The following is a 12,283-nucleotide window of genomic DNA, read 5'->3' on the forward strand; positions in this document are numbered from 1 at the left end:
TATGGGTGCATGTGTAGTCCTGTCCCCTGAAACCACTGCACCCAAGTCCCTTTGGCCGCTGGAGAATATTGTTTCCCGGGCTGTGTTTGCAAAAGGCCCTCACGCGAAAGGATATCGGGGTGTCTGCGACTCTCATCTTGCAGCTGTCAGCTCGTCCCCCTGCCATGCGCCATCACCTCTCCAAGGAACATGCCGAAAAGCAGCTCGCCGCGGTGCGGGCGCTTGGCCACGAAAAGCAGAAGGAAGGCTACCAACAGGTTTCCAACTTTCTGGGGAGCAAGAAATAAATCCGTAATGAGTCCCTGCGGATTCAGCCTTGAAATGAAGCCAGGGCACCTTCTCCATCTCATAACCTCCGACAACAGGCGTCCTTCCACTTTCTCTCGTTTCCAAGCCACGTCACAACCTCCTGGGAAATAAAACCATGAAGTGCCCCTGGGGGAAGCAGCAAAGCAGAGGAGAACTGGGTTTCCTTTGCACCACAGCTTCCAGACCATTTCCAGGTGCCCCGTCACCATGTGCTGCTGCCAGATGCCACCGGACGGTGCTTGAAGGGAAGTGGGTACAGAATTTGGCAACACCTCATCTGCAGGCAGATTTCTAGGCAGACGCTGCCCCGGCTCTAACAGAGTAAAGACCAGTGGAGCCTTTTTTAAATCAGAGTCCTACCTGGTCACCACCACATCATCCGCTTGGACCGCGGGTGGAAAATGAGCGTCAGAAGAGGAGTGGGTGATGAAGGGAATGTGATCCCGCAGCTAGCGACGGGCAGAGGAAACACAACTCTGCCTCTCCTGTTGCCTCTCCCAGCAGTTTGCGGGGAGGAGAAGGCGCTTTGTCCCTCCCTGTGCCAGCTTTACTAATTAATGAAGTGGGAAGGCGATTGCCTGCGCGTGCAGAGCGGGCAGGGAGCGCGCCCCGGGGCTCGGGCAGGCAGGCTGCCACCCCCCTGAGACCACCACAAAAATCATCCTACAAAGGCAACGACACCCCGCTAGCACGGATGTCCTACTCCCCACCAGCCTCTCTCTGCCCTCATCTCACAATTATTAACATATTAGGGATGTATTTTCACCGAGATCTCCTCTGCCCACCAAATCCAAGGCAGAATTCCCCGTTTCAATTGAAATAACGAGCGAGGAGCTTCAAAATGCTTCTCCACATTTCAAAACCCCACAAAACTCCTGCGCTGTTTTGCCTGCCAGACTTACCCACTCTTTTTGACGTGATTAACCTGACAGCCTACCCAGGCCTGATCCCACAAGCCCTGCTTTCGCCTCATTTAGGCAGAGTTTGTGAGACGCTGCCCTTCGCCCCGGCTCCGTCGGCGACACTGCGGGAGCCAGAGCTGTGGCAGGGCTGTACCGGGGTTACCGTGCCCGTACCGCAGAGTTACCGGCTGTGGGATGCCCGTTACAACCAGAAAGAGCAGAAGGATGGATGGATGGATGGAGGCTACACCATAAACATCACCCCCAGCCTTTCCTGCGCTGACGTTTGCTTACGAACTGTGCCACCAGCCCCACGCGCCTCCGAGCAACGCCGGGCAGGTCCGCGACACCCCCACATCAATACACGCCTCTGCACGTATGTGAGTACACACGTGCATAGGTTTGCACACACCCACGGTGCTGGCACTCCGCGCGTAAACCCGAACACGTTACCTTCGCTAATAGGAAGCCGCTAACGAGCTGCGCAGGTCATCGCACACGAACGCCAAGAAAACCTGCGTTTTTTGGCGATGCCACATGCGTAGCAGAAAAACTATGCCAGGAATGCGAGTAGAGGGCTGAAACTTTTTATGGGGACTCTTTTTGGATCTCTCTCTGCCTCCAAAGCCAGATGTCTTTCAGCTCCTCGCGTCTAACGTTACAGAGCTCTGAGGCAGCTGTATGAATTTCTGCACACAAGCCACAATAGCTGTTTCTATACGATTCGATGCTCCAGCCCCTAATCCCACCCTGCGGGGATGCTGACAGCCAGTGTCCCCCAAAGCTCCTGGACCACTCCCAATAAGATGCTCTGACTCCCTGCCCTCCTGGGGCACACAGGTGCGTGCTCACCGGCATAGTATGGCCATTGCATGGGGCAAACCCATCCACAGCTCCTGTACGGGGAGAACATGGAGTTCGGTACTCTGGGGAGAAAGGTGCTGAGCCTGGAGCCAGTTTTGGGTGGGGATAAGGAGAAGGAGCCTTCCCACACCTGAGTGGTGGTCACGGAGAAGATGGAGCCAGGTTCCTCAGGTGGTGGGAGGGCGAAAGCTGGGACAGGAGAGGTTCAGAGCAGATATAAGGAGAAACGTTGTCCCCATGAGAACAGGCTGCCTGGAGAGGTTGTGCTGGCTCCATCCTCGGAGGTTTGCAGGATGAAGCCCTTGACCACCCCGGTGTGACCCCACTTTGGGCAGGAGGCTGGTCAAGAGCCTGCAGCCTGAATCACCCCAGGATGCCCGGGAGATGACACTGCTGGGACACTTCCCCGGGGTGTCTGTGCACTCCCGGGGCTCCCGGCCCCCCATTTCTCCCAGCCAGCGCCCAGGCGGCCCCTTCCAGCCCGGGGCGATCGCAGGGCTGGGGCCGGCGACGCCCGGTTTCCAGCCCCGGCACGTCGGGCCAGGCAGCGGGGAGGCTGGCCCGGGGACCCTGCCCGGCTCCGCCCCGGGACCCGCGTCCAGGCGCCGGGACCGCTCCCCCCGCCACCACCGCCCCGGGAGGGAGGAAGGAAGGAAGGAAGGAGGGAGGGAGGGAAGAGGGGAGGGAGGGAGGATGACAGCGCCGTGAAGAAAAGCAGGGGACCCGCTGCCCTCCCTCCTCCCGCACGGCAGGACCGGCCGAGCTCGCCCCGCGGAGGTAGGTGCGGCGGGGGCCGGGGGCGGTGGGGCCGGGGGCGGTGGGCAGCGGCAGCCCCGGGGCGAGGGGGGGTGGCTGGCGGCGGGGGTCGGGCCTTTCCCTCCCGGCGCCGAGGGGAGTTGCGGGAAGTTGGGCGTGCGAGGAGGGGCCACCGCCCCGACCCCCCCCCCCCCCCGCCTCCCCTCCTCCGGGGCAGGGGGAGCGGGGCCGGGCCCGGGGGCTCCGCGGCCGCATCCCCCCGCGGGGGCGGCCCCGGGCTCCGCCGGCGCCTTTGTGCTCCCTCCGGCCTCGGCCGCTCCTTTGTCTCGGTGCGGGGACCCCCCGGCCCGCCCGCTCCCGCAGCGGTGCCTGCCCATCCCAGCGCCCTGCCTGGGCGGAGGGAAGCTCCTCTCGGCACACGAGTGCCCGTCGCTTTCTTTCACGGGAGAAAAAAAAAAAGAAATAGAGGAAAAAAAATAATATTTGAAGTAAGGGCGAGCTCTGCAGCTGCAACGCGGAGCTTCCGTCCGGAGCGGAGCGCGGCTGGGTCGGGAAAAGGAGACTTTCTCACAACCATCCCGGAGTTGCATCATCCGGCCTGTCAGCCCCTACCAGGGAAAAGTTGTCCTCACCCTTTCCCCTCCTGCCCCGGGGCTGCTGGGGCACCCAGGCCCTCGGCCGGCTCCTGCCCAGCCAGCGGCTTTTCTGCTGGAGCTGGGGCACCAGCACCCTAATGGCCCCGGGCACCCAGACGGGACCTGGCTGGCATGGGGTTACCTTGGGGGGAAAGGGCCACCCCGGGCACCGTCCCCACCCAGCACCACGTTTGGGGGATCTGCCTGCACCCAGCTGCCTCTGCACCGCGGGACCCGAGCCTGGCTTCGGTCCCCAGGGGAAAGCGTCTCTTTTTCCACCATCAACAATTCACAACACCACACCAGGACAGGGTGATTTTCCCCCATCTACAGAGCTGCTGCAGCACAGGACTCGTTTTCACACCCCTGGTCTCCCTGTGCTGCCAGGACCTGGGCGCGGTCTGCATGGTCCCAGGGGCAGCAGGGATTCACTGTTCCCCCAGTGAACATCTCTCACCACCAATCCCTCCCCGAGGTCCCCAGAGGGCTACAGACGCTTGTCTCGGGGTGAAAGGGGAGCAGAGCAGGGCAAAGAGCGAGTGGTGTCCCTGATTTTTGGGGTGGGTTTGGTGGAGGAGCTTCCAGGCTAGCATGGAGTGGCGGGGAGAAGGAGCACGGGGCGGTGGGAGGGACCGCGGGCCCTGCGCCCCAGAGAAAGGGCTCATTGAAGCAGGGACGGGCATTTGCGGTTCCCAGTATGGCCGAGGGGCGATGGCACACGCAGCGGCCAGCGTCGTGCCGCTGGTGCTGAGCAAGCGGAGCCAGCCTGTCCTCTCACCCATCTTGGTGGTCTGCTCTCCAGACCCCCTCGCTGCCCGAGGTTGGCGCGTTTGGTCGCACACCTTTGCTGCAGATGATGCTGCAAAACCCACCCCACCAGCATCTGTGGTTGCCAGCAAGTTGGCTTCGAGGTTATAGGCTTGTTAGCCACCTTAGCTGGTCCCCACTGGCTCCTGGTCTGGATCAAACCAGGGTAAGGCAGCCTGGCACACCTGCAGACGCATGATTTTACCTGCCATGCCCAGCACTGATGTCTCTGAAAGTCCCACCGCATTCACTCAGGTGGCACCAGCAGCTCTCCGCTCTCCTGGGTCAGGAGAAAACACCTCTCTTTGGACACCACCCAAGGTGAGGGAGAGCAAAGACCGCTCTGTCCTGGCCACGAAGCCTGGGCTGGTCCTGTCACCAGCATTACTGTGCCCGACGCCAGCCTCTAAATCCCTTCTGGGCAGCGCTTTTTGGGACACGAGGAGCAAGGACAGCTCATCTGGGTCATCCCAGAGCTCAGCGTGCCTCCCCACAGGGATAATAAATCGCGGGCAGAAGACGACCTCGTGCACCTGGAGTTTGCGAGCACGTGCGATGAAAAACAAGTCATTTAAGCAGTGCTTGTTTGTACCAACACCCGCTGCTGCTGTTCCTGAGCATAACCCCCCATCTCCACCCTCACCTGCACGCTTCAGCTCCCGGGGCCAGTTAAGAGGAGAGCAGAGGCTGGTTGAAGGACCGAGAGGCAGAGCCGGGAAGGGAACGAGGGGAGGAGAAGCAAGCTTGGCTCTCGCCTTAACTTGAGGGATAGAACACATGGAGGAGCAAACCCCTGTCTGTGTCCCCAGGGGGTTGCCCGAGCAGGGTGGCAGTGCCTCGGCCCTTCCCGTCCTCACGCCGGGGTTTCTCTGTGTGGTGGCGGGACAGGCTGGGGCTGCCCCAGACACTGGCACTCTGTCCCTGCCTGAGCCAGGACTTCGCCTTCCCAACTTTCTCCTCCACTGGGCAGCTTCCAGGCTTCAATTTGACGAGGCCTGGGGCTATTCTAAGCAACTTTATAAACATCGTAGGAGGTGACTGGTTTTTTTTTCCCCCTTTTTTTAGCTTGAATACACATGTTTTTAAGCAAAAAAATACCTGCCCGGGCAGCCTCCTTAGCTGCGCCAGGGGAGCAAACCGAAGCGGTGCCGCGCTTGTGCCATGCCTTGGAGAAGAGCCAGGGGCAGGCTGGAAATCGCTGGGAGACGAGAGCAGAGGGGGAAGCGTCGGCGGCGCATTTCCCAAGGCCGGCCTTGGGAGGAAGGCGGGAGCGGAAACAGTTGATGGAGTAAATACGGAGGGAGCTCAGGGTGGGTTTTATTTTTTCCCCCCCAGGTTGCAGACAAAGGGCAGCGGGGAGAGCAGATAAGCCCAGGCGCCTTATCTCTTTGTTGTTCCACCTCTGTGTTTTGCTGGCTTGCGTTGCCGCTGTTAATCTGATGAAGCAAAGCGTCGTGGAGGGAATTAGTCCAGGGGCAGCGAGCTCAGGTCTCCAGTGGGCTCCTCTCTCCCAGGAGCCGGGCAGGGACACACAGGGGCTGGATGGAGAGAGGGATCTCAGGCAGGGAGGGAGCTTCCAATAGGTGCTTCGCCGCTGTTCCTCATCAGGGAGCTCAGTCCTTGCCTGTTGAGTCACCGGAGGAAAATGTGACTTCATCCAGTCGCACCTCCAGCTGGCTTCCCCTGCCAGCCCGCAGGCGTCTTTCCGTTCCTGGATCCCACCCGGTAGGTGTTTGGGGCAGCCGAAAGCCCCAAGGCTTCATGTGAGACCCTCCTTTCCCCGCTCTCTGCCTGCGGAGGCCGAAACCCCCCAGCTCCTCTCTCCTGGGGCAGGCGAAACGCCCTGCGGAAGGGTGGCGAGGGCATCCCTTCCCTCTCTCCACTGAGCTTCTCTTCTCATCCCACCTCCATCACTGTGCGAGCATCCCTCCGACCAGCCAGCGCTACAGCAGACTTGGATAATTTGGCACCTCCAGATCCTTCCCTCCATCCGTCCTTCTTGCTGTGGCAGGGTTAACTCGCTTTGCATGGGAACAAAACCCACCACCACTCAAAAGAAAAAGCCCCTTTGCCTCAGCTGGGAAAACCCCAAAGCTCTTTATCATCTCGACAATGGGAATTGAAGCCATCCCAGAGCATTTCCATCCTGAGGGATGGGAAAAGGCAGGGAGCAGCTCCAGGGGAGTTCCCCCGAGCTGTGTGTGCCGCCTTCCGGGGTGTCTCAGTTTAGTGCTGGTGGAAATTACTCCACTGTAAGAGAGCGTTGGCCGGCCGCTGCCTGCCACGGGTGGAGATGACGTCTGTCTGTCCGTCTGCCTGCTCGCACTGGCATCCCCTGGGAGCAGGCGCTGGTGGCAGCAGCATCCCGTTGTCTCTCCCCGTGCCCTCCTGTGCCTCCCGAGCCCCCGCGGGCGGCCGGAGGGGAGCACAGAGCCCCTCTGTTCCCACGCACAAAGGGACGCTTGTGGCTCGCTCACAGCCCCGGCCGGGCTGCGCCTCACGGGCCCCAGAGAGGAAGAGCTTGAGGATGCCGAGCAGCCCCAGCCAACCTCGCCGGGTCACCCCGTGTGCGTCCCCCAGCCCCACAGCTCAGCCCTACAAGGGCCCCAGGCCCATTTGCAGCCGGGTGTTTATTAACGAATTATGTCTGCCCCGGGCCTGTGAATCAGGGTTTTCGCCAGCGCTCTCTGTGTCATCCCTGCGAATAATTCCTGCATCCTTTGTGGTCTGGGGACATTAGAGGGGGGAAAACTCCAGGCTGGCTTTCCCAGGGGTACATGCTCTGGGCAGCGAGGGGACGGTCCCCTGCAGCGGGGAGGCAAGGGCAGGGCTGCAGACCACCGCCGCCGCCGCTCCCCGGGATGCCACAAACCCTAAAGTCCTTTGCAGCAGCAAAGCCAGCGGCTCCGCTGGGAGACGAGGCCACGCGCCGAGGGCTTTGTGTATGTTATTTCTTCTCTCGGTTGCTCAAATACTCCGACAAGTCCTGTCATCGCGGGGGCACCGAGCGGGACCGAGGAGGGGGGACTCGGGGTGGCGAAAGGCACCTGCCCGGGCTGCTGGCCTGTCCCCGAGGAGCGGCGCGCTGACAAACTGAACTAACAGGGGTGTTAAACACACACACGTACACGTGCGGGGGGACGTCGGTGCTGCTCGCTGCGGGGGGGGGGGGAGCCAGGGGGACTCGGGAGCCGCCAGGGCTCTCTGGGGTCCCCGCGTCCCACTGAAGCTCCAGTTTCCCGGGTGCGTGGGAGCGGGTGTCTCTTTTTAGCAGCCTTTGCTGGGAAGAGGATGGCTCAAAGCCAAGCCCCTAGAGCAGAGTGGTTTACTCAAGCTGGGAAACTCCTGGTCCACGCACAGAGAGGGTGGACCATGGGGCACAGCCCCCCGCTCCCAAGGCTGTCCCCCCTTCCCAGCGGGAGGGGCACACAGCGAGCAACACCAAAAAATGCACCAAAAAATGCACGTTTTGGCCCCAGAGGGCACCAAGGAGGTTTGAGCGTGACGCAACGCCTGGCAGGGCTTCCCCGCTCCCCACCCCGCCGAGGGCTGCGGGCACCCCAGCTCGGCCGGGGCATCTCCCCACCGGCAAACCCCAGGGGTCCCCCAAAGGACAGGGGTCTGCCAGGCTTCACCCCTGAAAGCAGAGGTGGGACGGGCTGCCAGGGTCACGCCGGCAGGAGCCAAACCAAAGCTAAATAGACTTTCCCTGAGTCACCGCGAGTCTGGCCAAGAAAGCGGGGCGAGCAATCAGCGTCACCCACGCGGCCGGCCGGCGGGGACACGAACCAGGTAGCAGGCACCGGCGAGCCCGACGCGTGTCCGTTTGCACCCGTGGCACGTGCTGGGGACCTGCCCTGGGGTCCCGAACCTGCTTCGGTCCCCCAAAATCTCCACCACGTAACCATTGGGAACGTGGGTTTGGTGCAACTCACAGGGGCTCCTGCCATCGCCCTGGCGCTGGGAGGAGGAGGAGGGCGGCTGTGGGGGGATGCTGAGTCTCCCAGCGGGTTTTGCATCCTGCATCGAGCGGCCACACCATTATTTGGGTTTTTTCCTCTTTTGTTTTTTTTTTTTTTTTTTTTCTTTCTTGAAAAAGCCCCAAGGAGCATTTTACACCCCGAGTCGGACTGGCAACAGCAGCAGCATTTTCCGGCCCGCCATCGTACCTAGAAACCCTCTTGGTTTCGTTTCTGTGGCCGAGCAGCCACCGCTGCCGTGCCGGGAAGGCGGAAGCCACGCAGCCCCACGCCGGGGCCCTACAGCCCTCCCCAAAAGCAGCCCTTTCCCACAGCCAGGAGCCACGATGCCCGGGGGATGGGGATGAGGAGCTGCTCTCGCGCCCGGGGGTCCCCTCGCTGCCGGCAGCAGGTTTTTGGCCAGCGGGGAGCAGGCAGCTGTCGGGGCGGCGGGGATTGGGTTTCGGGGCTGGCAGGGGCGCGGGAAGGGGTCCTGGCGGGCAGATGTATTTTGGGAAGGAGGGGGAAGAGCCCACGGGGGCTTCGGGCAGCTGCTCCTCATGGGCAGGATGGGAGCAGGATGGAGGAGCCCCCCCTCTTTTTACTGCTCTTGTCGAGATCTTGTTGGTGGTACCTCGTGGGAAGGGTCAGCTGCCCACGGCCACCGCTGTGCTGACCCTCCTTCTCCCCGCAGGCAGGGCAGAGGATGCCAGGCGGCTAGCCCAGGAGCCCTCCCCGGCAGGCGGGGGGGACACGTGCGTGCCCCCCCTCCATGGAGATCCGACGCGCTTTGCCCCAGGATTTCTGTGAGCTGCTGCACTGCCTGAAGATGAGGAGCAAGTATGCCGTCCTGCTGGTCTTCATCATCGGCCTCGTCATCATCGAGAAGGAGAACAACTTCATCTCCAGGTAGGGAGCAGGTACCTAAGGCCACCCCACGCGTTTAACCCTTCCTCTCCCCCACGTCGCGAGCTCCTGTGCAGCGGGAGCCCCCCAAAACACCCCGCCGGGACGCAGGGGTGGTCCCGCTCTCCTCCAGGCTGGGCTGGGTCTCCCCGCAGGGTGTCGGACAAGCTGAAGCAGTCCCCACAGGCACTGGCAGAGGCCAACGGCACGGAGGCCAGCCCGGCGCCGGCCGAGAACGGCTCGCTGGCCTCACTGCGAGAGCTGGATGCCGCCTTCTCCCAGCTGAGATCCCACCTGCGCAACATCACCCTGCAGCTGGTGGGTGACGGGGACCCCGGGCCACGGCGGCACGTCCTGCTGATGGCCACCACCCGCACCGGCTCCTCCTTTGTGGGGGAGTTCTTCAACCAGCAAGGCAGCATCTTCTACCTCTTCGAGCCCCTCTGGCACATCGAGAGAACGGTGACCTTCGAGCCGGGGGGAGCCAATGCGGTGGGCTCGGCCCTGGTCTACCGGGATGTCCTCAAGCAGCTTCTCCTTTGTGACCTCTACATCTTGGAGAGCTTCATCTCGCCGGCTCCCGAGGGCCACCTGACGCCCTTCATGTTCCGGCGGGGCTCGAGCCGCTCGCTCTGCGAGGAGCCGGTCTGCACGCCCAACGCCAAGAAGGTCTTCGAGAAGTACCACTGCAAGAACCGCCGCTGCGGCCCCCTCAACATCACCCTGGCCGCCGAGGCGTGCCGCCGCAAGCAGCACGTGGCCCTGAAGACGGTGCGCATCCGGCAGCTGGAGTTCCTGCAGCCGCTGGTGGAGGACCCTCGGCTGGACGTGCGCATCATCCAGCTGGTACGAGACCCCCGAGCTGTCCTGGCCTCGCGCATGGTGGCCTTCTCCGGCAAGTACGAGACCTGGAAGAAGTGGGCGTCCGAAGGGGAGGCTCCCCTCCACGAGGAAGAGGTGCAACGGCTGCGGGGGAACTGCGAGAGCATCCGTCTGTCGGCCGAGCTGGGGCTGCGGCGGCCGGGCTGGCTGCGGGGCCGTTACATGCTGGTACGCTACGAGGACGTGGCGCGGGCTCCCTTGCAGAAGGCCGAGGAGATGTACCGCTTCGCCGGGCTCCCCCTCACCCCTCAGGTGGAGGAATGGATCGACAAGAACACGCAGGCGTCCCGCGACGGCAGCGGCGTCTACTCCACCCGCAAAAACTCCTCGGAGCAGTTCGAGAAGTGGCGGTTCAGCATCCCCTTCAAGCTGGCGCAGGTGGTGCAGGACGCCTGCGCCCCGGCCATGCGCCTCTTCGGCTACAAGCTGGCCGGCAGCCCCGCCGCGCTGGCTAACCGCTCCTTCAGCCTGCTCGAGGAGGCACAGCCCTCCTGGGTCACGTAACGGCACGGGGGGATGGCAGCGGGGGGGGAACGAGGGGCTGTGGCTGCGCTCCCGGCCGGCCCGGAGGAGACCCGGGGGTCCCTGCTCCTGGAGATGCTCCTCGCTGCTGCTGGGTGGAAATCGGCAGCCCCAGGAACCGGAGCGTCCTGGCAGAGCCGACCCCGGGGTCCTGCAGAGCCCGAATTACACCATTTCCCCAGGAACAGGGAAATCACAAGGGTGAGAGGTGGTAGGTTCGGCACTGGGGCCACACCGAGGAAGAGGAGGGTGAGGGCGAGCAGAGGGCGACAGGACCAAGCACCTCCGCTTTGCCACCTTCCCTGGCTAGGACAAGACCCCCGTGGTGCCATCAAGCACCCAGACCCCAGAGGCCTTACTGGTTTAGTGCCTTCACACACCAGCACAGACTGGGAGCTGCCCCAGAGGTGTGCCGGGGCAGGAGTTGCCTGCAGAGCCCTGGCCACACTTGGGCTGCAATGAAATGAAGTGACTTTGTGGTTTGGTGCTCTTCAGAGTTGGTTTGGGGGGTTTGTTTTGTTTTTTTTTTTCTCTTTTTTCCTGTGTATTTGCATACCAGGGTCAAATTTATTTATTTATTATATGAAAAAGAGGGGGAGGCGGGTCAAGGAGCTGAGCCCAAAAATTCAGAGCAGCACAACGCACCGTGAAGAAACAGAGACACACCGAGCCGAGATGGCGGAGGGCAGGTTTCGGCCGGAGCCCACCACGCAAGATCCCGGGAGCCCCCCGGGGACCAACGGGCTATGACCCCCCCCAGACCCCCAGCAGAAGGCGGCCGGTGCCGGGGCTGCACCCACCCCACGCGGGAGCGACCGCGAACCTCGGCACCCGCCGGGAGACGGTCGGGACTTAATTAAACACAAAAATACACCAGCACAGAGTCCAAAGCATCTCCTGCCTCCTTGGTATTCCTGTGTGTCCCCAGAAACACTTGCCAGAGCGCCCCAGAATCACTTGCCAGCAGCAGCGGTGGGCGACCGATGCCTGGGAGAGGCACAGGGGGGTTTGGGGTGTTTGCCACGTGCTCACATTCACCCAGCAATACCCTGGCGCTGAGCCACCTTTAATCTATTAAAACGCCCGTTTTCAACACGTCCTTTTATCCCCCACGTATTTTGGGTTACGGCGGTCACCCGAGGGAGAAGCCAGCCGGGTCCACGTCACCTCTCCCCAGCCCGAGCTGTTGGCCAAGAGCAAAAATAAGTCGGTAAACTCAGGCGGCATCTGGCCACAGCTGGGCTGCGTTTGTGCGGGCGGAGGGGAGGAACGCGCCAGGGGTCCGGCCGAGCTCACAAAAGCCACGTTTTTGCCCCAAGGAGGAGAACAGAGGCGGCATTGAGGAGCGCGGGGCCGGCCGGCAGGGAGCAGCCACGCCGGAGCCCTGGGCGCCCGCCCAGGCTACCTGGGGAGGTTTTCCGAGCAGGGCCGCCTCGCATCTGGCCTCAGGGTGTGAATTTGGGGTGCTTGATGCCAGGCGGCTGGGGAGAGGGTGCAAAAGAGGGACAGACCCGGGGCAACGGTGATGGGCAAATGCCTCTCCTGCGCTGCTGCAAAAGTACCCATTAGGTTAGCTTTTGCAAAGCAAATCAAGTTTAAATTCGTTGTTGCTTTGCAAAACAGCACGAGGGGTAAATAGCGAGAGTTTAGGGGGCAAGGAGGGACAGATAAAGGGGAATACAAAGCAAGCAGCGAGGAAAGGGGGGACTGGGCTGAGCTAAGGCCAAGGGGGACGGCGAGA

General features: G+C 62.3%; 1 protein-coding gene across 2 annotated transcripts; it reads left to right on the plus strand.

Annotated features, from left to right (window-relative positions):
* The first annotated feature begins 2,761 nt into the window (after positions 1 to 2,761).
* Positions 2,762 to 10,524, plus strand: CHST3 (carbohydrate sulfotransferase 3). 2 transcript variants are annotated; one of them, XM_068416692.1, is made up of 3 exons: positions 2,762 to 2,852; positions 8,927 to 9,141; positions 9,294 to 10,524. In XM_068416692.1, the coding sequence occupies exons 2-3, from the start codon at positions 9,005 to 9,007 to the stop codon at positions 10,522 to 10,524; spliced, it is 1,368 nt and encodes a 455-aa protein (XP_068272793.1). In that variant the 5' UTR covers positions 2,762 to 2,852; positions 8,927 to 9,004. The 2 variants fall into 2 exon arrangements, with proteins under 2 accessions (XP_068272793.1, XP_068272794.1); XM_068416693.1 differs by lacking the exon at positions 2,762 to 2,852 and adding an exon at positions 5,509 to 5,583.
* The last annotated feature ends 1,759 nt before the right edge of the window (positions 10,525 to 12,283 follow it).

The sequence above is a fragment of the Nyctibius grandis genome, chromosome 20 (genome assembly GCF_013368605.1).
Source record: "Nyctibius grandis isolate bNycGra1 chromosome 20, bNycGra1.pri, whole genome shotgun sequence".
Lineage (NCBI taxonomy): Eukaryota > Metazoa > Chordata > Aves > Nyctibiiformes > Nyctibiidae > Nyctibius > Nyctibius grandis.